This window comes from Hemibagrus wyckioides, linkage group LG01 (assembly GCF_019097595.1).
Source record: "Hemibagrus wyckioides isolate EC202008001 linkage group LG01, SWU_Hwy_1.0, whole genome shotgun sequence".
NCBI lineage: Eukaryota > Metazoa > Chordata > Actinopteri > Siluriformes > Bagridae > Hemibagrus > Hemibagrus wyckioides.
The window spans coordinates 7,353,445-7,373,501 of record NC_080710.1 but is presented as its reverse complement, the minus strand read 5'-3'; the positions used below and the strand labels follow the sequence as shown (position 1 = coordinate 7,373,501).

The 20,057-nt window shown below is 39.9% G+C and overlaps 3 protein-coding genes across 6 annotated transcripts; all 3 read right to left on the bottom strand.

Annotated features, from left to right (window-relative positions):
• Positions 1 to 1,390: 1,390 nt before the first annotated feature.
• On the bottom strand, positions 1,391 to 3,627 carry rbfa (ribosome binding factor A). Its single transcript, XM_058407027.1, has 7 exons — positions 3,287 to 3,627; positions 3,179 to 3,206; positions 2,923 to 3,093; positions 2,310 to 2,422; positions 2,131 to 2,215; positions 1,967 to 2,046; positions 1,391 to 1,802 (listed from the first exon to the last, which is right to left on the bottom strand). The coding sequence occupies exons 1-7, from the start codon at positions 3,508 to 3,510 to the stop codon at positions 1,445 to 1,447; spliced, it is 1,059 nt and encodes a 352-aa protein (XP_058263010.1). The 5' UTR covers positions 3,511 to 3,627; the 3' UTR covers positions 1,391 to 1,444.
• A 3,544-nt stretch (positions 3,628 to 7,171) lies between these two features.
• On the bottom strand, positions 7,172 to 12,872 carry adnp2a (ADNP homeobox 2a). 3 transcript variants are annotated; one of them, XM_058395949.1, is made up of 4 exons: positions 12,603 to 12,872; positions 11,882 to 12,002; positions 11,703 to 11,795; positions 7,172 to 10,903 (listed from the first exon to the last, which is right to left on the bottom strand). In XM_058395949.1, exons 2-4 carry the CDS (start codon positions 11,987 to 11,989, stop codon positions 8,468 to 8,470), a joined length of 2,637 nt encoding a protein of 878 aa, XP_058251932.1. In that variant the 5' UTR covers positions 11,990 to 12,002; positions 12,603 to 12,872; the 3' UTR covers positions 7,172 to 8,467. The 3 variants fall into 3 exon arrangements, with proteins under 3 accessions (XP_058251932.1, XP_058251923.1, XP_058251939.1); XM_058395940.1 differs by lacking the exon at positions 12,603 to 12,872 and having other exon boundaries at positions 11,882 to 12,055; XM_058395956.1 differs by lacking the exon at positions 12,603 to 12,872 and having other exon boundaries at positions 7,172 to 10,906; positions 11,705 to 11,795; positions 11,882 to 12,004.
• A 629-nt stretch (positions 12,873 to 13,501) lies between these two features.
• pard6ga (par-6 family cell polarity regulator gamma a) lies at positions 13,502 to 18,178 on the bottom strand. Of its 2 annotated transcripts, XM_058396829.1 has the most exons (3): positions 17,632 to 18,178; positions 17,115 to 17,337; positions 13,507 to 16,079 (listed from the first exon to the last, which is right to left on the bottom strand). In XM_058396829.1, the coding sequence occupies exons 1-3, from the start codon at positions 17,695 to 17,697 to the stop codon at positions 15,130 to 15,132; spliced, it is 1,239 nt and encodes a 412-aa protein (XP_058252812.1). In that variant the 5' UTR covers positions 17,698 to 18,178; the 3' UTR covers positions 13,507 to 15,129. The 2 variants fall into 2 exon arrangements, with proteins under 2 accessions (XP_058252822.1, XP_058252812.1); XM_058396839.1 differs by lacking the exon at positions 17,632 to 18,178 and having other exon boundaries at positions 13,502 to 16,079; positions 17,019 to 17,237.
• Between the last annotated feature and the right edge of the window lie 1,879 nt (positions 18,179 to 20,057).

The window sequence follows — 20,057 nt, the reverse complement described above, 5'->3', positions numbered from 1 at the left end:
GACAAAGAGGATTTGAGCAAGTCCACTATTTTTTTTTCTTTAGATTTTCCCATGATATGAAAGGTAAAAAGGCACGGCTTTAAAGCCAGGCCCTTAATTACAGCCACAGGTTCTCTCGATTAACTACTAATTATGACAATTGGCTAATCAGAAGCTTCTAAAAGTGATTACATCATTTTCAACATATTCCTCTCAACATGGTGCATGCAAACCTTTTGACCCACTGGAATTCTGACAAAATGAAATAAAACAGAAATAAATGTCTCTAACTGATAGCTGCCACTGCTGGACCCATGAGCAAGGCCCTTAACCCTCAATTGCTCAGTTGTATGAGATAAAATGTAAATCACTCTGGATGAGGGTCAAATGCTGGACATGTAAATGTAATTGATGGTTTTATAATTACCCGTGACATCAACCAAGTAGTGTCCCTCATTCACCTACCTGAGACTGACCGATCTTTAGCCTAGGTGTGCGTCACCTTTTGGCTTCATCTGTATGAACATAAATTAATGAATTAAAATTGATTTAAAAAATGTACAGGAAATAAGAATTTAGCTGGCCAAAAATGCTAGCAATTTAAAAAGACAAGCAATAAACAGTGTGTTGTGTTCATCATTTATCATCACCTTCTATACTTCAGAATTTATCATTCTTACCATAAAACCACTCACATCCCTGCCAGAACACCCAGTTTAATCCAATCAGCTAGCTGCCAGAACACAGGCCAAGCTGATCAAACTGCTAGACCATCCCCCTAGGCTGACCAAGCAGTAACTGCTTGACGTCCATGATGTAGCGTTAGTACAGTAAAGTATTTCAGAAACCGTTTCTGTTCTAACTGCAGCAGCGGTCCACCAGCTCCATCGGCTCAGCCTGTGTTCCGGCAGCTGGTCAGGGTTTTCTAATAATTATTATTATTAGTCTTTTTTTTTTTTATTATTATCAAAGATACCTTCTATGTAATAAAAATTATGCTGATTTATAAGTTGCTTAAAAACTCCTGGTTCACAACTCCACTTGACTTTACACAGCTGTAGAAAGAACATTATCTCTCATAATTTTATAATCACACACTCTGGTGTCACTCAGATGAGGATGAGGTTCCCTTCTGAGTCTGGTTCCTCTCAAGGTTTCTACCTCATATCATCTCAGAAGGTTTTTCCTTGCCACCGTTGCCCCAGGCTTGCTCATTAAGAATAAATAATAATTTTAATCTTTGTCATTTTGATTCTGAATTTTTTTCAATTTCTGTAAAGCAGCTTTGAGACAATGTCCCATGTAAAAAGTGCTAAATAATATTGAATTGAAATAATGAAGTAAGCAGATCAAAATGCTTGCTAAAATGAGAAAATGAAATGGATGTAACAAATATCACAAAGGAAAACAGTTGTTTGTATCAACTTGTATTTCAACAACAAAGACAAAACTCTGTTACACTGCTTCATGTCCGCTCTGAGTCCTGACTGCTCTCGGAGTCACGCTCGGTCTCATACTCCTGCTCCTCCGCTTCTTTCTGAAGTTGCCTCATGAGCAGGAACTCTTTGGGCGTGATGTCATCATCTTTCATCTTCTTGGCTTTGCGCTTCTTTTTCTCGATCAGCTTCTGCTTCCTGATCTCTGCTAACATCTCGAGCTGCTCTTGAGTTAGAGAGGCTGAGCCGCTGACCTGTGAGCTAGAGCCGCTGACCTGTGAGCTAGAGTCTCTCAACCGCTGTTTATAGTCCTGGACCTGTTTATAGAGGGCATCGTGATCCACACCAAACACGACTCTCTTCCTCTCTGCTGTGTGCACGCTCGACCTGTAGAAAAATATTAACCAAGAAATTCTCATTTTAATTATATTGTGTTTTTTTTATTATTAAGGAACACAAGGTATGGTATAAAATATTGTCACTGCCAATAAATCTGCTGGTTTGTTAAATACAGGTCAACAAACACACGATGATTAAATCTGAATTCTTACTCGTCATCCTTCTCGTTAAGGACAAGCTTCTCCGAGTCATCGCCTGAGCCATAATCAGCGATCTTCAGAAGATTTTCCACCTGACATCAGGAAAAAAAATTTGTAAAGCATTCATTCATTTTTCGTTGTCATCCCAATCACATGACTGAATAAGGCCATGTTACCTCTTTCAGAGCCGCAAACTGTTTATCTTTTACAAAAACTAACGGAGGAACGCTGCCCAAGATCTGCTGTGAAATGAGGAGGTATCTGAAACATACAGCAAACTTCACCTCATTCTTGTTTCATGACATAACTGTATGTCCAATAATATAACACAAACAAGTAAATAAAAAAGATGTACCTTATCCGCGGGGCACATTTATCCAAAACCTGCTGAATCTGACCATCTCTATCAGAGGACAAACTTGTCTTCCAGTAGATTCGACAAACAGAGTAATCTGCTAGCAATGAAACCTTGGGGCAAAAGCGAAAGACAGATTTGATTAGAAAAACAAAATGTCCCATGATTCCCTGTTCTAGGTTCACTGCATTAGGAAGAACATGTGACTTTACAGACAACAGGACAGCCTTCATAAATATTGACAAGATGAACACTTCAGTGAGCCTATCAAGAGGCAATATTAAAGAAGTCATGCCTTGCATGTGACAACAAACATTTCTCTCAAATATTCCTTACATTTAGGCTTTGGGGTAGAGAAGAGAGACAAGAAGCCTTTTCTCAAATCACCCAAAAAGACACAAAACAAAAAAATAGAAAGAATCTTATTGTCCAAAGCACACCACACCCCAGATGAAGCATGGTGGTGGCATGCTATGGGGCTGCTTCTCAGCAAAGGAATGGATTCAGAAGAAGAAGAAGAAGAAGAAGATGATGATGATGATTACCACAATAACAAAGACATGATCAATGTCATATTGCCAGATATTGAACCAAAAGAGAAAGATTGTCGTACTTTAGTGATCTCCACGTTGTGACTGGGGAGCTGTGCATTGACCTCATGAGAGGACAGCAGGTCTGAGATGGACTTATAAAGGACAGTGTTCAGGGTTCGCACTCGTAAACTGTCCTCCATGCTTCTTTTCTTGGCAGGTTTCATGAATCCAGACTGATCTGTGAGTATAGACTGAAAACACACTCTGCAGTAAATCTCTGCAATAAACTCATTAGTCATTAATAAACAGATCCCAGGTGAGAGGTCAGTAACATACCTGAGGAGTTTCATACCACTTTTTCTTCCTGTTAAGAGAAGACACTGTGGTCAACAGTGCTGTTTACTGTTTGTCCATGTCTGTCATGTGCATCAGTTTGTACCTCACCTCTTATTTGTGAACATCTTCTTCAGCAGATCCCCACCCTGACACACACAGGTGTGAAACTTTGTTACTCCGAGACTCGGAGATGGACATGGTCTCCTCAAGGACGTGTTCTGATCTCCATCTGGTCTCTCCGGCTTCCTTTTACTCATCGTTGCCGCCAGGGCACCGGCATGTCGGGATAACAAACATTTCTGAATCCAGTGATGACCGTTTAGTGCCAACATGATCCAATATTACTCACAAAACATTCATATTCCTGTAAAGAACACACACACGAGGCTAAACCAGCTAAGATCTCAAAATCCCGCCTCCTGTGCTGGGATTGGCTAATAGCAGCCGCTCGGAAGGATAAACCTATAGCCAATCATGGAGCGCCGTGGCAGTGTTGTAGCCAATCACAGCGTAGAGGCGGATTTTGTCCGGTTGCACGCTGGAACAAGCGGTGACGCTCGATATGGATTATTTTTGCCTGAAGCTGGACCTGAAAGAAGTGACCACAGACTGCAGCGACAGGTCAAGAGACCACACAGTGTCCTGTACATGAGAATATTTATGTACTTTTTATGGAAACGCATCCTGTTTATAAGCGTCATTTTTTAGTATTTGGACCAAATGTTAGATATTACAGATTACTCTAATAAATAAATAAATAGATTTACTCTATTAACAGGCCTAATAATAAATCTACCAGACTTTCAGTGAAGTAACAATAATAATAATAATAATTATTATTATTATTATTACAATTTATATTATTATAAATATTATTATTGTTGTTTATCCTCATAAACAAAATGATCAATGCAGACATTTTATTTACAATATTGTTGTACATATAGTGCCTTACAAAAGTATTCACCCCCCTTGGCATTATTCATGTTTTGTTGCCTCACAACCTGGAAATAAAATGGATTGTTTGAAGGTTTGCATCATTTCATTTATAGAACATGCCTACAACTTTGAAGATGTGATTTTTTCTTTATTGTGAAGCAAACAACAAATAGGACAAAATAACAGAAAACTTCAGGGTGCATAACTATTCACCCCCCTAAAGTCAGTACTTTGTAGAGCAATTACAGCTGCAAGTCACTTTGGACAAGTCTCTATGAGCTTGCCACTGGGATTTTTGCCCATTCCTCAATGCAAAACTGCTCCAGCTCCTTCATGTTGGATGGTTTCCGCTTGTGAACAGCAATCTTCAAGTCTGATCACAGATTCTCAATTGTCTGTCTCGATTGTCTTTGACTGGGCTTTGTCTAGGCCATTACAACACATTTAAATGTTTCCCCTTAAACCACTCGAGTGTTGCTTTAGCAGTATGCTTCGGGTCATTGTCCTGCTGGAAGGTGAACCTCGGTCCCAGTCTTAAATCACAGGCAGACTGAAACAGGTTTTGCTCAAGAATATCCCTGTATTTAGCACCATCCATCTTTCCCTTGACTCGGATCAGTTTCCCGGTCCCTGCTGCTGAAAAACATCCCCACAGCGTGATGCTGCCACCACCATGGGGATGGTGTTCTTGTGGGGATGGTGTTCTTGGGGTGATGGGATGTGTTGGGTTTGCGCCAGACATAGCGTTTTCCTTGGTGGCCGAAAAGTTCAATTTTAGTCTCTGACCAGAGCACCTTCCTCCATACATTTGGGGAGTCGCCCACATGTCTTTTGGCAAACTGAAAATGGCCACTTTTTTTTCTGGCCACTCTTCCATAAAGCCCAGCTCTATGAAGTGTACAGCTTATTGTGATCCCATGCACAGATACACCAGTCTCTGCTGTGGAACTCTGCAGCTCCTTCAGGGTTACCTTTGGTCTCTATGCTGCCTCTCTGATTAATGCCCTCCTTGCCCGGTCTTCTGGTGGGCGACCCTCTCTTGGCAGGTTTGTTGTGGTACCATGTTCTTTCCATTTGAAGATGATGGATTTGATGGTGCTCCAGGGGATCATCAAACATTTGGATATTTGTTTATAACCCAACCCTGACTTGTACTTGTCAACAACTTTGTCCCTGACTTGTTTGGAGAGCTCCTTGGTCTTCATGGTGTGATGCCTCTTGCTTAGTGGTGTTGCAGCCTCTGGGGCCTTTCAGAAAATGTGTGTTTATACTGACAGATCATGTGACACTTAGATTGCACTTCATTTAACTAATTATGTGACTTCTGAAGGTAATTGGTTTCACTAGAACTTTTGAGGGGCTTCATAGCAAAGGGGGTGAATACATATGCACATGCCAATTTTCAGATTTTTAATTTTTAAAAATTCTTTTTTATGTATATTTTTCTAATTTCACTTCACCAACTTAGACTATTTTGTGCAGATCCATCATATAAAATTCAGATTACAAAAACATTTAAATTACAGGTTATAATGTAACAAAACATGAAAAATGCCAAGGGGGTGAATACTTTTGCAAGGCACCGTAGGTTACTTAATTAACAAGACGAAATAAGTAAATACCACTTTACTTCAATCTCCTATTAAAGAAGTCAGATGGATGCATTAGAGGACAGAGCTGTAAATTCGCTTTCTCTTAGAAGCTCAGGTCCACTTTTATTATCATCCTCAGCACACAACAGGCACACTGTCAGAAATAAAAAAAAGCCTCCATGGACCAAAGGACAACATACAAGACAATACGTGCTGCCCACAGAACTACATCATGTTAATACAGCGTACAAAACCAGTTAGGAGAAACACAGTACAGTGTGGAGAAATATACATTTAGCACTACAGATACAGCAGCAGCTCCATGACAGCCTTAGAGGTGTTTATCTTTCTCCTCAGAGCAGGCAGCAACTCAGACTGGAGAAGTTGAGAGTAAAAACAGTCGGTCTATTTCTAAAATAACTGTACCAATGCTTCCACCACCACGTTCCTAACAAATCCCTGTAGTTCAGATATAGACAAAGTGATCCATGTTTCTCCTGATCTGCTAAAATGCATTATTAATCAAGTCCCACATTACTCTCAGTTTTCGAGGATTGTGTGCTTGTCTTTCCATGCTGTGAGTAATGATGTTTACTTTGTTGTAATTGTCAGAGTTTTGCATGACGGAGCACTTGGCAGCCGCACATCTCGTCTGATGAACAACACCGCACACTAACGTTTTACACCAACAGGGAAGCACAGCATTTATTCAACATGCATCAACATGTATAGCCTTGGATCTTCTTTTTTTAATTTTCATTTTTTTATTATAATGAATCATCAATTCAAGAGAACACAAATCACATATAAACAAAATGTCTGGCAGGATTTGTGTAGGGTTTTAGCTAAGGTGGGACATAAACAGGTGTGCTGTGAATGTGCTAAAACAAGCTCGGTACTCACATGACATCATATGTACACATTCGTTTGTATCAAAAAGCATATGGTCCATAATGACGTAATGAGTCTAAAGCATTTAAACAGATCTCAGCAGTTCTTTTGTCAATCATAACCGTCAATCAAAAGCCAAGCGGAGCTCCATCAACCACATCTTTTATTTATTTATTTAATTTAAGCCCTAAAACACGCCAGTTTATCTCATATGGAGTGTTTCAGGTGTGTGGCTACCAAGCAGCTTTAGGCCAACGTTTCCATGTTCATGAAGATTTTAGCTAGCTTACCATTTTGAGTCGCACCTAGCACCTATCTAAATGTAGTTATTTATCTAGGTTTGTTCAATAAAATGAATGTAAATAAGTGCCATAGAATAAGCAGACTGACTCTGTCACAACTTCGCTAAAACAATCCATTTCTTCCCTAGAGAAATGATTGGGTTTCATATTAAAAAAAATATATTATGTAATATTAAGAATATACTCTTCATCAGCATTAATCTCTCACACTGCTCTCTGGAAAGAGACTCTATATTAGACTATGGATTGAAAGTAGAACACAACCCATCCCAAATAGTCTTTTTAATAGAATATTAATGGTTTTAAAAGGCAGACATCGTTTCCTATTAGTACACTGAACATGGGGGGAAAAAATGCAACTTTGTCAAACAATACACTGAACTTCTCAAAGGTACTAGTGGTAAACCTACACTCACCGTCCACTTCATTAGGAACGCCTGTATATCTGCTAATTTATGGCGTTATCCAATCAGCCAATTACACAGCAGCAGCACAATGCATAGAAATCATGCAGATACACATCAGGAGCTTATCATACATCAGAATGGAGAAAAATGTGTCTCTGTGGCACGGTTTTTGGTACCTCATCGGCCAGTTTGAGTTCATTTAATTTCTGAACAGTTCTGTGAGAGGAAATGTCTTTTTGATGAGAGGACAGAATGACCAGACTGGTCTGAAATGCCAGGAAGGACATGGTAACTGAAAATCAGTCTTTACAACTGTTACAGAAAAGCATCTCAGAATACACAACAACCCCAAACAGCGAATGTTTGCCCTTTTTATAGCCTTCTTGCTTCTTAACTTCGTCTTCCGCTGTTGTGTTGTGCATTCAAGGATTTCTGAAATACTCAAAGCAGCCCAATGGATACCAACAATCCCCACGATTAAACTCACACTTTTTCTTCATTCTGATGTTGAGCATTAACTGAAGCTCTTGACCTGTATCTGCCTGATTATGTGAACTGCACTTAATCAACCACATGACTGGGTGGATAACTGCATAAACAAGCAGGTGTATTAAAGTGAATGGTGAGTGTATAATTTTATAATTTTATATAGAAGCAATGCATTGCAACTAAACAAAATGCATACTACAGGTATCTGAAAGCACTTTTACATAAGAATGTACAGGGGCCCATACACACGGGAGCTTATACAGAATAGCTGTGTAAAAAATAATTCTAACATTAGAATGGCCAACTTACAAACTGGCTTAAGGAATATCATAAACGGTACCCAAACATTAACATATCTGTCGTTATTTACACACGCTCCTTACACAAACCCAAGAATTACACCTTCAACATGTAATTTATGGATGTAATTCCAACTCTAAGGGGGCCAAATCATCGCAGTTTATAGTGCTGCCCAAACCTTAATATATGCAATTTCACTTATCAGTCAATAGTCAAGCTGTTCGAGACGTAAACAGAGTGTGCTGGGGAAGGGCAAGCTCTATAATATAGCCCCCCTGAACAGTTCAACACCTCTGATCATTAAACTTTAAATGAACACGAATTCTAACTTAAGCATGCTTATATAAATACAGTATTTCATGGGTTTCTTCAGACAGTAGGCTCTACCTCTGGAATAAGAAGATTATGTTTCACTTTATTCACCTCACTCATGTTGAAGCCCAGCAGTACTACAGTTCTCCTCTTCTGGATTGTTTTCATGCACCTGCTCCGCTTTATACCGAAGTGATGAAGCACGTCCGTCTTGTTCAACCACAGACGGCCAGCAAGAGTTAGCATCTCCATTTTTGACGGGTAGGGCTTACTGTGAAAGTACTTTGTGAGAAATTCCTTCCTGTCCTCAAAAGATCGCATCTCCATTCCTGTTGGATCCAGGACAAGCTCGACTGGGGCATGAACTTCATTCTTGCAGGCCCTGATGCTTCTGTTGCCATGTTTCTCAGCAGTCGACTCCCTCTTGGGCTTTTCTTTGGCAGTTTGTTTCTGTTCTGCATTCAGTATGATGTGTGGCTGGAAACTCTGAGCATTTAGCATATCACCATTGGCGTGCATAGTCGTGTCCGGGTTCAGCCGCTTCTCTGCTTCCTTGACGCTCTTGGGAGCACATCGGCAGCGCTGTACGTGAATAGAAATGGTTTTGGGGGTCGACTTTTCAGAATACACCCCGAAGCAGTAGATACATTTGAAGGCAGGAGATTTCAATATGGCGTGGATGGTGGGCACAATGTGGTGTATTGTTTTTAAATGGTGCTCATAGTCCTCCAAAGTCTGCAGCTTCACCTGGCAGAATGGACATACTGTAGGTATGGTTTTCAGTGTGGGTGGGTATACAGCCTTCGCAGAGTCTGGGTACATCTTTATGTAGATTTTCTCTTGAGCACTAGTGACCAGCACGAGGTTGAGCTCTCGGTTATCCAGCAAATCTTTGGGCACATCCGTATTCAAGCTGAAGGTGGAAAATTCGATATTGCCTTCATCGTCACAGTCAAGTTTGTACTCTCCTTTGATGAAGTCTCGGTTTTTCTTTATTTTCAAGTTGTGCTCTTTGTTTGAGTGCTCCATGATCTGCTTGAATGAGTAGAACATCAGAGGGCAAAACAGACACCTCAACCCGTGCAACAAATGCTGAAAGATCCACTGCTCGGTCAACAAAACCTTGCAACGCAGGCATTTTACAGTATCGTCGTTCTGTTTTTTTAGGAATGGCGCAAAAACGGCCAGTTTGTTTGGTCGATTTTTTTTACGTGCTGCCTCTTTTAGGCCTGAAGGTGCGGGCTTAGCAGGCTGTACTGCGGCCTTTGAGGAAGTGTTTACTGAGGACTGAGGTCCATTTGTTGCCACAACTATCGGTGTACGACTGACTATTTGACTAGAGCTGGGCTGGCCAGGTACCGTGTTAACTTGAACAGGAGCCAAAGTGTATGTTGGGACGCCGTTGACTTTGTTGCCCGTAGGAATGAGTCGGACAGACTGAGAAGCAATGATGGGCTGTCTCGGAGCAGACTGGTTTAGTTGTAGCCTGTGAGTAAAAAGCACGGGTGGACGTACACCAGTTTTGCCTGGAAGGTTGACCTGAACTGCTGGAGGCAGAAGCATCTGCTGGGCTGACTGAGACTGTGAAAGCCTAGGCACCGTCATGGCCACAGGTACCTGTTTAGAAGCATTCTGCATATTTGGCATCACCATATTTATAGATTTAACAAGTGAAGAGGAAGACAAGGTAGTCAAACCTTGATGAATCCCACTAGAGGCCTGCTGTGATAGTAAAGCTGGAGTCTGGGAGGAGAGGAAGACCTGCCTCCCTCCAGCAGAGCACAGAAGACCTGTCGTGTTGGTTGGCCCTGCCATGAGCATTGTGCCATTAGATTTAGCTGCTGAATGTCCTTTCGTCGACTTAACCTGATTCAAATTTGGCGCAAGATTCAGCAGGTTTGCCTGCCCAGCATTTTGAGTCTTTTCACTGATAAATGGCATAATATGCCAGTGGAGATCCTTATGCTTGTCTGAGCTCAAAATGTGATACAGAAGATGTTCTATGGTCTCGGCTGGCAGTTTACACTCCTTGCAGTAATACTTGGAATTTAAAACCCTGGCACTTTTGTTTTGAATGTCTGTGTTTTGGACACTTTCCAACCTGTGCCCAAAGTAACGGTTCAACAAGGTAGCATAGTGGTTCACCAAAACATGTTTTTTCATCACATAAAGCAAAGAGTCAGCGTAGCCACAGTTCACACACATGTACCTGTCATCAGCCAGGTTGGAAGAGGCTGTGAGGGTTAGAGTCTTGGGTTGCTGAATAACGGAGAGTGTGGGTGTGGGCGTTTTTGTAGGCTTGGGGTGAAAATACTTGAGGTGCTGATTGATGGTTTCTGGGCGGCTGACAAAAGGGCAGCTGGGGCAGGCTAAGAGCGATGCGAGGTCGAGCTCCTCCCTATGACACCGCATTACGTGACTTCGGAAGGCGTAAAAAGACCGTGAGGAAAACCAACACAGGCTGCAGCATAGTGATTCTGGACGATATTTCCACTTAATGAGAAAAAAAACACAAGCAAAAACAGGAATTTCTAGGTTAACATGATGTACTATTAAATCATCCAAGCAGTTAACACTGACCACATTTTCATCTTTTTGAGATGTTCTGAAGAAGATGAAGAATATTCACATCATTCTCAATGGCAATTATGTGTCAGAATCTAAATGGCATTGATTATTTTGTCTATCTTCTGCCACTTAAATCATTTTAAAATGAGTTAGTATGACAATAAGACACAGATTCATTAATATTATTAAAATAACAGGGTGTCCAGTTTAAAGACATTTACTTCTCAGTAAGCAGTGTTGAGATATTAAATTATTTAGACCAGCACAAGAAGCCGGTAAATGTAATTCCACACACATTTTGCGCACCTTTACGAACATGATCTTGGTGTAATATTGTGTAACACAGAGCAGAGGTACATAATTTGGAGTTAATAAAATGGTGTTTATTAATTAAAACGCATTTGCTTTTTGGAAATGGACAGACGGATGGAGGAGTTGTTGCAATCGCAGATATTTATATTTAATTGACATGAAATTAATATCAAGGTAGCTAATAAATTTAATTGGTATATTTATTTAAAGACTAACTGTACTTTATACTATAATGCTAGCCAGATTAAACAAAAAAATATTAATAATACTTAATAGAATACTACTACTACTTTTAATAATAACAATAATAATAATAATAATAATAATAATAATAATAATATCATCAGGGCAGAAATGAGGGCATTGGTCATCTGAATGTGTTTTTATCAGGACAGTGGACAATGATGCTTACCTTTTTTCTCCTCTTGCCAACATGACCATCAGTGAAATCGCTCCATTCAGTGTTGTTGAAACTTGCCTCGCCGGCATCAAAAGGTCTGTATTCCTGTTCATAACAATTAAACAAGATTAAAACCCCAGAGGAAACTATGATCTCGAATAGACTCGACTTTCTACAATGAACACACTTACCTCTATCAAGTCCTGACAGTTCTGCAAGGCAATGTCGCACAGAATGCTCTTCACTTTTTTCCGTGATCTTCTGAGCCTTGCCAGGTCATTCACTGGTACCTGATACATTTTGTGGTTGACCCTAAAGGGTACAGAACAAGCAAACATGATCCTCTCCATGCTCGGTTTATTAGAGGTGATATACAGATAACTTGTTAAATAGCACTAAAGTAAAATTTTATTTAAAGTAAAATAAACCCTGTAGAGGAGATTGAAGCTGTTATTATACTCTGTGTACAGTGACAGTCTAGTTCAATGTAGGCTCTATAAAGCAGAGCTGTCATAACGGGTCAAAGCAGAGCTGTCATAAGTGCATTAAATACAAAGCTCTATTTCTACACACAGAAAAGTGACCACAAGCTCAATGTCAAACCGCTAGCTTTTACGTGTCATACAAATGATGCTCGACATTCGTACGGGCGTTATAATACAGTTACAACAACGATAATAAAACTGTAATAATGAATGGACTCCACAAGCTACTGGTCAGTCGTTAGCCGCTGAAGTAACAGCAGCTGAGCAAAAAAGGGGGCCTGCTGTGGATTTGACCAGAAGTTGATGCACCGAGTGAAGAAAACACTAAAACATATCTAGGTCCAGCGCTGAGATTAGTGAAATGACCCCCCTGACGCTGTCTGTAGCCGGGCGGCGTGTGTGTGTGTGTGTGTGCGTGTGTGTCTACCTTCAGTGTCCGCTCAGGAGGAAGGCGGTGGAGTTTTGATGCTTTTCGGCTGCGTGTGTTGTCTTCCGGCGTCACCGAGAGGCGCGCGCTGTGAGGTTTATCAAACTTACGCCGTCCAGAGATTCGCCTTTCTACTCGCGCGGCTATATTGTGGTTTGTGTAAGAACATCGGGCCTAGTTTATTTTTATTATTATTTTTTACGCTTTTTTGTTTCCACCTCAGTGCAACACTAGTCCGCTCTTTCTGGAAAACATGGCGCACAGGAAGACGGGAAGTGACGTAAGCAATTTGCGGATGGCACAGTGAAGAAAGTCCATAGATTTGAAAAAAAAAGTGGGCGTGGTCCAAGTCGAAACGTCATATTTGAGTGGCGTTTATGATTTGAGTTGATGGTCAGGGCGCGCCTTTTTTTCCCTTCTTCTTGACCTTACCTGTTTAGCCATAAACACACCCACCTGTAACCATTACCTTCATTACACACTTAACACCTGGGGTCACACTCAGACCTGATTAAACATGTGGTCATCTTCACCTAACCAAGGCTAACTGTCCCTGTGGTGTTATATTTGTTATGATAAGCTGACAGTATTACAGTATCACACCACAGTAGGACAGGTGTGATACTGTAATACTGTCAGCTTATCATAACAAATGTATATAATGTTAATGTTTATATATATACACATTAATTCTAAAGTCTAGTTTTAATAGGCTGACAGTATTTCACTCACTCACTCTCTCTCACACACACACACACATACATTAGAATCAACCATTTGTTTTAATTTGTTAGTCATGCCTATAGGCAAATGATCCCTCCATCTGCTGAAACTAAAAGTGTCTTTCATTTAGTTAAAAAGACAATGTGTTGTGTCAATTTCACATTTTACAGGTTGATTTTAAAACTTTCCAGTGCCCCCCCCATGAAAACATGAAAAGGGAAGCATATTAGTAATGGGTTTTTTTTTAATGTTATTTTCATACATTTCTAGCTCCGAAAATGAGTGCTTTTAAATTACAGACTTTCCTAAACCTAACCCTAATCCTGTGCAAGACCCAGGAAAAATAAGGTGGCAATTTAGTGAAGTAGGGAAAAACTCTTTATGAATATCTATGATAATCATCACACAACATGACTCTTGATATCAGCTTATCCCTTTCCTTATTCTGTTTCTGAACGCAGAAAAACATAAAATGCAAATCAATTCAATATTAAAAACCAAATATGTACTATTCCCTTCAGTATGAACACCTGTTAACCTGCCCATTTCGCAGTGATCTAATCAGCCAATCGTGTGGTGGCAGCACAATGCATAAAATCATGCAGCTACAGGTCAAGGGTTTCAGTTAATGTTCACAGCAAAAATCAGAATCAGAATATGGAAAAACATGACCTCAGTTACTTTAACTGTTGTTTGTATGTTTGTTGGTGCTGGATAGACTGGTTTGAGTATTTCAGATTCCGATGATTTCCTGGTAAATTTCACACATACAGAATGGTGCAGAGAAGATGTCCCGTGAGTAGAGAGTCTGCAAGTTGATCAAAGATCAGAGGAGAATGACTGAACTGGTCTGAGACAGGAAGGAACTATTAATCAATCAGATAATCACTCTTTACAACTGTGGTGAGCAAAAGAGCATCTTAGACACAACACATCAAACATTGCAATGGGTGAGCTACAACAGCAGAAGACCACATCAAGGTTCCACTCCTGCTAAGAACAAGGATTTTAGGCCACAATGGGCAACAGACTGACCCAAACTCACCTGGTCCCGTGGTCTTTTTTTATTTTCAGCTGTCCAGGTTGGTTGAGTCTATGCCTTTGATAGCATAAGATTCCTGTTATTGTCTGATGGGAGTGGAACCTGATGTAGACTTCTGCTGTTGTAGCTCATCCATCTCAAGGACTATTGTGTGTGAAAATCCCAGTTTATGAAATACTCCAAGTCTGCACCAACAACAATCTTGCACCAACAACCATGCATCAGTTAAAGTCAGTGATATCACATTTTTCCCCATTCTGATGTTCGATGTGAACAGAAACTGAAGCTCCTGGCATGTATCTGCATGTTTTATTGTGTTTTTTTGCGCTTCTGCTACATGATTGACTGATTGGATATATGAGCAATAGCATAAATGAGCAAGTGTTCAGCTGTTCCTCTTTGTACATATTTGTTTTTAACAGATAAAACACTAAAGCTGGAACAATATTCTAACATGATTTTTGAAATAATGGAGTTGGTTAAATTTCATTTAACCTAATTGCGGTTGCATCGCTATTATGACATACACACATCAGGAGGATTCTCAGGAAAGAGATTTGTCTAGCTATTATAAGAGATTCAGTATTTATTGGGAATAAATAACTGAGATGAAGATATATTGATAATATATTGATATGTCCAGAGTTAATATGATATCTATTGTTAAATATTGAATAGGATATAGTGGTTTATATTCCATTAAAATTGATCAAATAATGCGTCCAAAAAGTCTTAGCAGTAAAGATTAAAATAAAGTTTGTATCATAGGGTAATAACAGTTCCATCCTCCTCCATGGCCCATTGGGGTATCATGAGTCGCTGCTGCAGATCTGGGCTTAATGCGCCCAAGATGTCAAAGGTGCTAGATGTTCTCTGTTTGAATGCTGGGTTGCTCCTATAATGCTGCTGTGAGCTCATTTCCCTCTGTAATGAAATGCTGGACCCAGCATGAGCTGTGACATTGAGGCAGGGCTGTGAACGGCACAGTTCTTGAGAGTAGGGATGGCTATTTCTGTGGCGATTGTGAAAGCTAGTTTGAGAAGATGGAGAGGCTGCTGTAGCACTGGACCACTGGAATGAAGATTTCACAGTATTGTCCACAACTATGTCTGAGTCATCATCACTCACAGAGCCATTACGTGTCCAAACATATGCTTCCATAATCATAGGCAGTCCTGGGTAGCTTATTGCACCCTTGCCATCAAGCTTGAGCTCTGGGTTTGGGGAGATGATGGGATTTCTTATACTCTTTGTCTGATTTGCAGGTTTCACAGTGATGATTAGGTTGCGACTGTTAGCAATCATCATGTCTGTAACCTGATCAAGGGTCTTGCCTATCACCTCAATACCGTTGACCTCCAGTATCTGGTCATTAATGGCCAAAAGACCACAGCTCTCCGCTAATCCTCCAGGAACGATTCGTGAGATGAAGATTCCTGGAACTTTCTCAAGTCCATGAGAAGTTACACTGAATGTGATTCCATCACGGATGTAGAAGCCCAGAGGCCTGTCTGAGCCTTGGTTATACAGACAAACCCTTCTGTGGCATTCAGGCAAGATGTCAACATCAATTATGGAGGAGACTGGACGGAAATTCTGGGGCTCTCCAATCTGAACGTGTCCTCTTCGGCTGACATCAGCACTTACAGTTATGGTGGACTTCTTTCTCCGGATCACACATTTGGTACCAATGTTGCACTGGTCCAGTTCTTCTGTAAAACACCAATGTTTCAGACAGATATTAAATGCTGTGATAACAACCCAGTATGATAGTTTGCAATATATCAGTATTTCAGATTTTGTGAAATATCATTATTAATTTAATAATTTATTTTCCTGTTGTAAGGAAGATAAAAAAAACATAAATCACTGGATATGAACACACAAAATTTAGAGACAAAATTTTAAAATACACATGAAGTACATGGCCAAAACTTTGGACATCTGACCATGACACCCATATGTAGAACCTTCCAAAAGTGTTGCCACAATGTTGGAAGCACACAATTGTCTAAAATGATTTTGTATGGTATAACATTAATTATACCATAAATTATAACAATCCCTTCAGTGGAGCTAAGGGGCTTATCCCAAACAACACATACTTTTGGCAAATACTTTAGTGTATTTAAATGAATGACTATACATTAAAATTATTTTCATATTAGTAGGTCTTTTAGTCTTCATATTTTAGTCTTTTAGTCTTCAAATAAATACAAATAAATATTTTTGAAGACTGGAAGGCTTGGTCATGTAAACAAGCCTGTCACAAAACACTGCTAAGAAATTACACTTAAGTACACATAATTCCTGAGGAGATAAATTGCTTCCTGTTTCAGACAGAGAGACTACAAACAAAAACACATTGCTTGATGAGTGCTCTGATAAACTACCTACATTACACAGAGCAGATAACAGAGAGAACAAGTTACAAAATACATTCTACTTGTAGCTTCTTGTACTAATACTGTATTGTAATAATAATACTAATAATAATAATAAAGTTATAAATATTCACATGTAAGTTATATTCACGTCGACTACATTCTCTTAAATTTGTCTTCTATGATGTGGAATGTAGAGAGGAGGCAGTAGGAATATTTGGCCCTGGACATGTCAATGTGCTTGGTCTTCATTAATCTTTGGTTTACCTGGACAATTTTCATTCCTAGTGGTCCCCCTCTCCTGACTCCGGCTCATGGAATTATCTCCACCTTTCCCTCTTTATAACAAACCTGACAGCATACCTTGAAGCTGGATGAAGATGCGAAGTAGCGGCTGTGCAGAAGACACCGCTTTATAGAAATTATAATCATTATTTATCGGCAGTAAGTCTCCATGTACATCTGCATAGCTGATGTAGATTTTGGTGGAAAACAGGCTGTGAAGTTTCAGGATAAACTGACAAAAGTCCTTAAACACACCAGGCTCAAAGCGATCCAGAGAAAATCTCCTAAACTCTGCACCAAACTTTAGAAAGAAAGAAATATATTAAAGAGAAAAATATATTCATTAAAAAAAAAAAAAAAAAAAAAAAAAAAATATATATATATATATATATATATATATATATATATAAATGTACATAAAAATGTCTAGTGTTGAATCCAAAGCTGTGCTACAGTCCAGCTCAACACAAATGAATTGCTATTGCTATTTTAGACTCACAAGCATGTTTTACAAATGCGTTAGTACTGATAAACTGTGTGAGTAAGTAATGTGTAAGTTAACTAATCTACTTACAATGAATTAACATTGACTTACTTTACTTTTCACTTCAACAACTGAGTGGCAGCGCCATCCCGACGATTTGCTCAAACTTCGTATCATTTTTCCTTTAGAACCAGGTCCTGAAAAGTTTTGTTCTGTGAGTTTAACCAGGGAATGCCTACAATTCCGGATTCAGGAAACGCAGCACTGATAGTCTGATGTGCTGAGGAGGAGCATGTAAATAACTGTGATGGCATCATTTCCCCATGGAATTAATGAGCTTTGACCTTCAAAATTGCTCTGTAATTTTCCCCCACTGTAAGACTTCTTCTAAAATCTACAAAAGTGGAGGAAGTGGGCAAATCAACACTGTAGACAAATCAGCACTGAAATTATGTAGGATTCATGTTCTGAGAAAACTGCAATGTGTTATCTACATTTCTAGTCATGTAAAAGATGAAAATGAATCAAATCTAAAGATATTCATCAGATTCTAATTTACACTAAGATTGCTACTTGTATTAGTGTATTTATTGTATTTTCTGAGTTCATTGCTATCCTGGGAAAAGCACATCACACTCCTTAGCTCTAGCTTGGTAAAAAAAATATGCTCTAAGGTCAGTAGGACCAATGGCAGAGGATAGGGGTACCAGACAGTAATGGTATTTAATCCATGGTAATCTACGCAAGTCATCATCCTGCCATCCTTCTTCTTCACAAAGAACAACCCAGCCACTGCAGGAGAGGTGGAAGGACAGATAGGGCCTGCTCTATGTAGTCCTCCTTGGCCTGGGTTTCTGGGAGGAAAATGAGGTAGATTTGGTTCCTGGGAGGTGAGGTGATTGGTAGCAGATCAATAGCACAGTCCCAGGGTCGGTGAGGAGGAAGATGGGTTGCATGTGGTGCCAAAAGCAAGACTGAGACTCACCTCTTGATACCATTCAATGCTTTTGTTTGCTGACATCCATGGGTTCTCAGTCACCTGTTCACCTTTGGCCAGGATGCACAGCTAAATAGGTGGTCCTGGAGGTAGTTCATCACCAGACCACTATATGGGATGGTGGAATGGGTCCATTGCCACTGGCTAGCATTGCTGAAGGTGCAGGTATATCTACCTGGGGACCTTTTGGCAGTGTATCCAGGGGCTGCCCAGAATAGTTTCTGAATGACCAAGGTACCATATTTATGTCACATACAGCTCATGAAATGCATTATTGGGAATTAATTTCAATTTTGTCGTGTGTGGCCTGGTAGAGTGATTTAATCAATCTCTTAAAACATGACTCATAAGTTTGTGCAGGATGATGCATAGAATTGTGACAAGTAGCTTAAATCCCTACTATTTGCAGTATAAGAAGTTTCACAAGCCTCTACAGGGTTCTCCCAATTTAAATTATTATACAGCACAAGCCTGTCTGAGTCTTAGATGTCGTCAAAGAAAATTGGAAGGAGGGACTTTTACAAAGTAATTTTTAAATTCAATTTGCTCTTCACCTGAGAACAATATTCCACACATTGTTACAGCTATCACAAGACAATTTGCTACAAGCACAAACACATCAATCCTAGTTGTATAATAGGTTATCTTGGCTATGGGAGTTTTTGCTGGGGGATCAATTGCTCGTATCATTACTCACATCAATCTTCAAATTACTTGCAAATTTACTTGTAATTTCAAGGATGGCTAGAGATCACTGTGATTTAGGGAGGTTGACTAGGTAAGGTCGAGAGTTAGAGGCAGATACTGTAAATATACTACCTCAATCTCCTCAAACCATGTTTAGAGGCGGTCCCTGTTGCTTTGGTGATAGTGGTTCACATGAGGGAGGAGCTAAGACCAAAGATGAATCTAAAACATGTGGCTCAATCAACCTGTGCATTTCTCTATTTCTAAAATCATAGTGTTGCAAGTAGAGTTTTCCAACATGCATTCACCTCCACCTTTTCATCTCACCTTTAGATGCACTAATAGAATAGAAAACCACATTCGGCTGCCTGAATACAAACAATAGGAAGAACAGTCCCGAGGAGATGTAATTGTGCTCAGGGTCCCCATGGCAAGATGGGTCCTAAGACTTGTTGGCCCAGTTTAGTGTGGACTTTGGAAACGTGATTGTGGTGTCTCGACTTGCTTTTATTCAAAACTGGATTTGACTAAAGGGGATTTGGAGATCCCCCTTGAATTTTACCACCCTTTTGGCTTGTTTCGAAACCCTGGTCACATTTCAACGACTCATGGACAGAATCCTAGACTGCCTACTTACACTGCAGTCTGTGACATAATCATTTATAATAAAGTGGCAGTAGCACCTTCAACATCTGAGGGTTGACCTGAGATTCTTGAGATGGGTGGCATCACAGCAACCCCAAAGAAGTTTGCAAGTGAGTGAATGGAAATACAGTTTAGATCAAAATTAGAGAACAACCTACAATTTCCTAAATTTCAAGGTCACTGCTCAGTCCTATTTTAAATGATCTAA

What these genes read in the sequence shown, in the direction of transcription:
- rbfa (XM_058407027.1), bottom strand. Translation starts at nt 3,510, where the DNA reads ATGTTGGCACTAAACGGTCATCACTGGATTCAGAAATGTTTGTTATCC. An exon ending in ACAACGTGGAGATCACTAAA is followed by an intron (nt 2,423 to 2,922) that starts GTACGACAATCT and finishes TTTTGCCCCAAG; the next exon opens with GTTTCATTGCTAGCAGATTA. An exon ending in AGTTTGCGGCTCTGAAAGAG is followed by an intron (nt 2,047 to 2,130) that starts GTAACATGGCCT and finishes TCCTGATGTCAG; the next exon opens with GTGGAAAATCTTCTGAAGAT.
- adnp2a (XM_058395940.1), bottom strand. Translation starts at nt 12,040, where the DNA reads ATGGAGAGGATCATGTTTGCTTGTTCTGTACCCTTTAGGGTCAACCAC. An exon ending in ACTGTCAGGACTTGATAGAG is followed by an intron (nt 11,796 to 11,881) that starts GTAAGTGTGTTC and finishes TGTTATGAACAG; the next exon opens with GAATACAGACCTTTTGATGC. An exon ending in TTGGCAAGAGGAGAAAAAAG is followed by an intron (nt 10,904 to 11,702) that starts GTAAGCATCATT and finishes TTTCTCATTAAG; the next exon opens with TGGAAATATCGTCCAGAATC.
- pard6ga (XM_058396829.1), bottom strand. Translation starts at nt 17,697, where the DNA reads ATGATACGAAGTTTGAGCAAATCGTCGGGATGGCGCTGCCACTCAGTT. An exon ending in TTGTTGAAGTGAAAAGTAAA is followed by an intron (nt 17,338 to 17,631) that starts GTAAGTCAATGT and finishes TTCTTTCTAAAG; the next exon opens with TTTGGTGCAGAGTTTAGGAG. An exon ending in CATCTTCATCCAGCTTCAAG is followed by an intron (nt 16,080 to 17,114) that starts GTATGCTGTCAG and finishes GGTGTTTTACAG; the next exon opens with AAGAACTGGACCAGTGCAAC.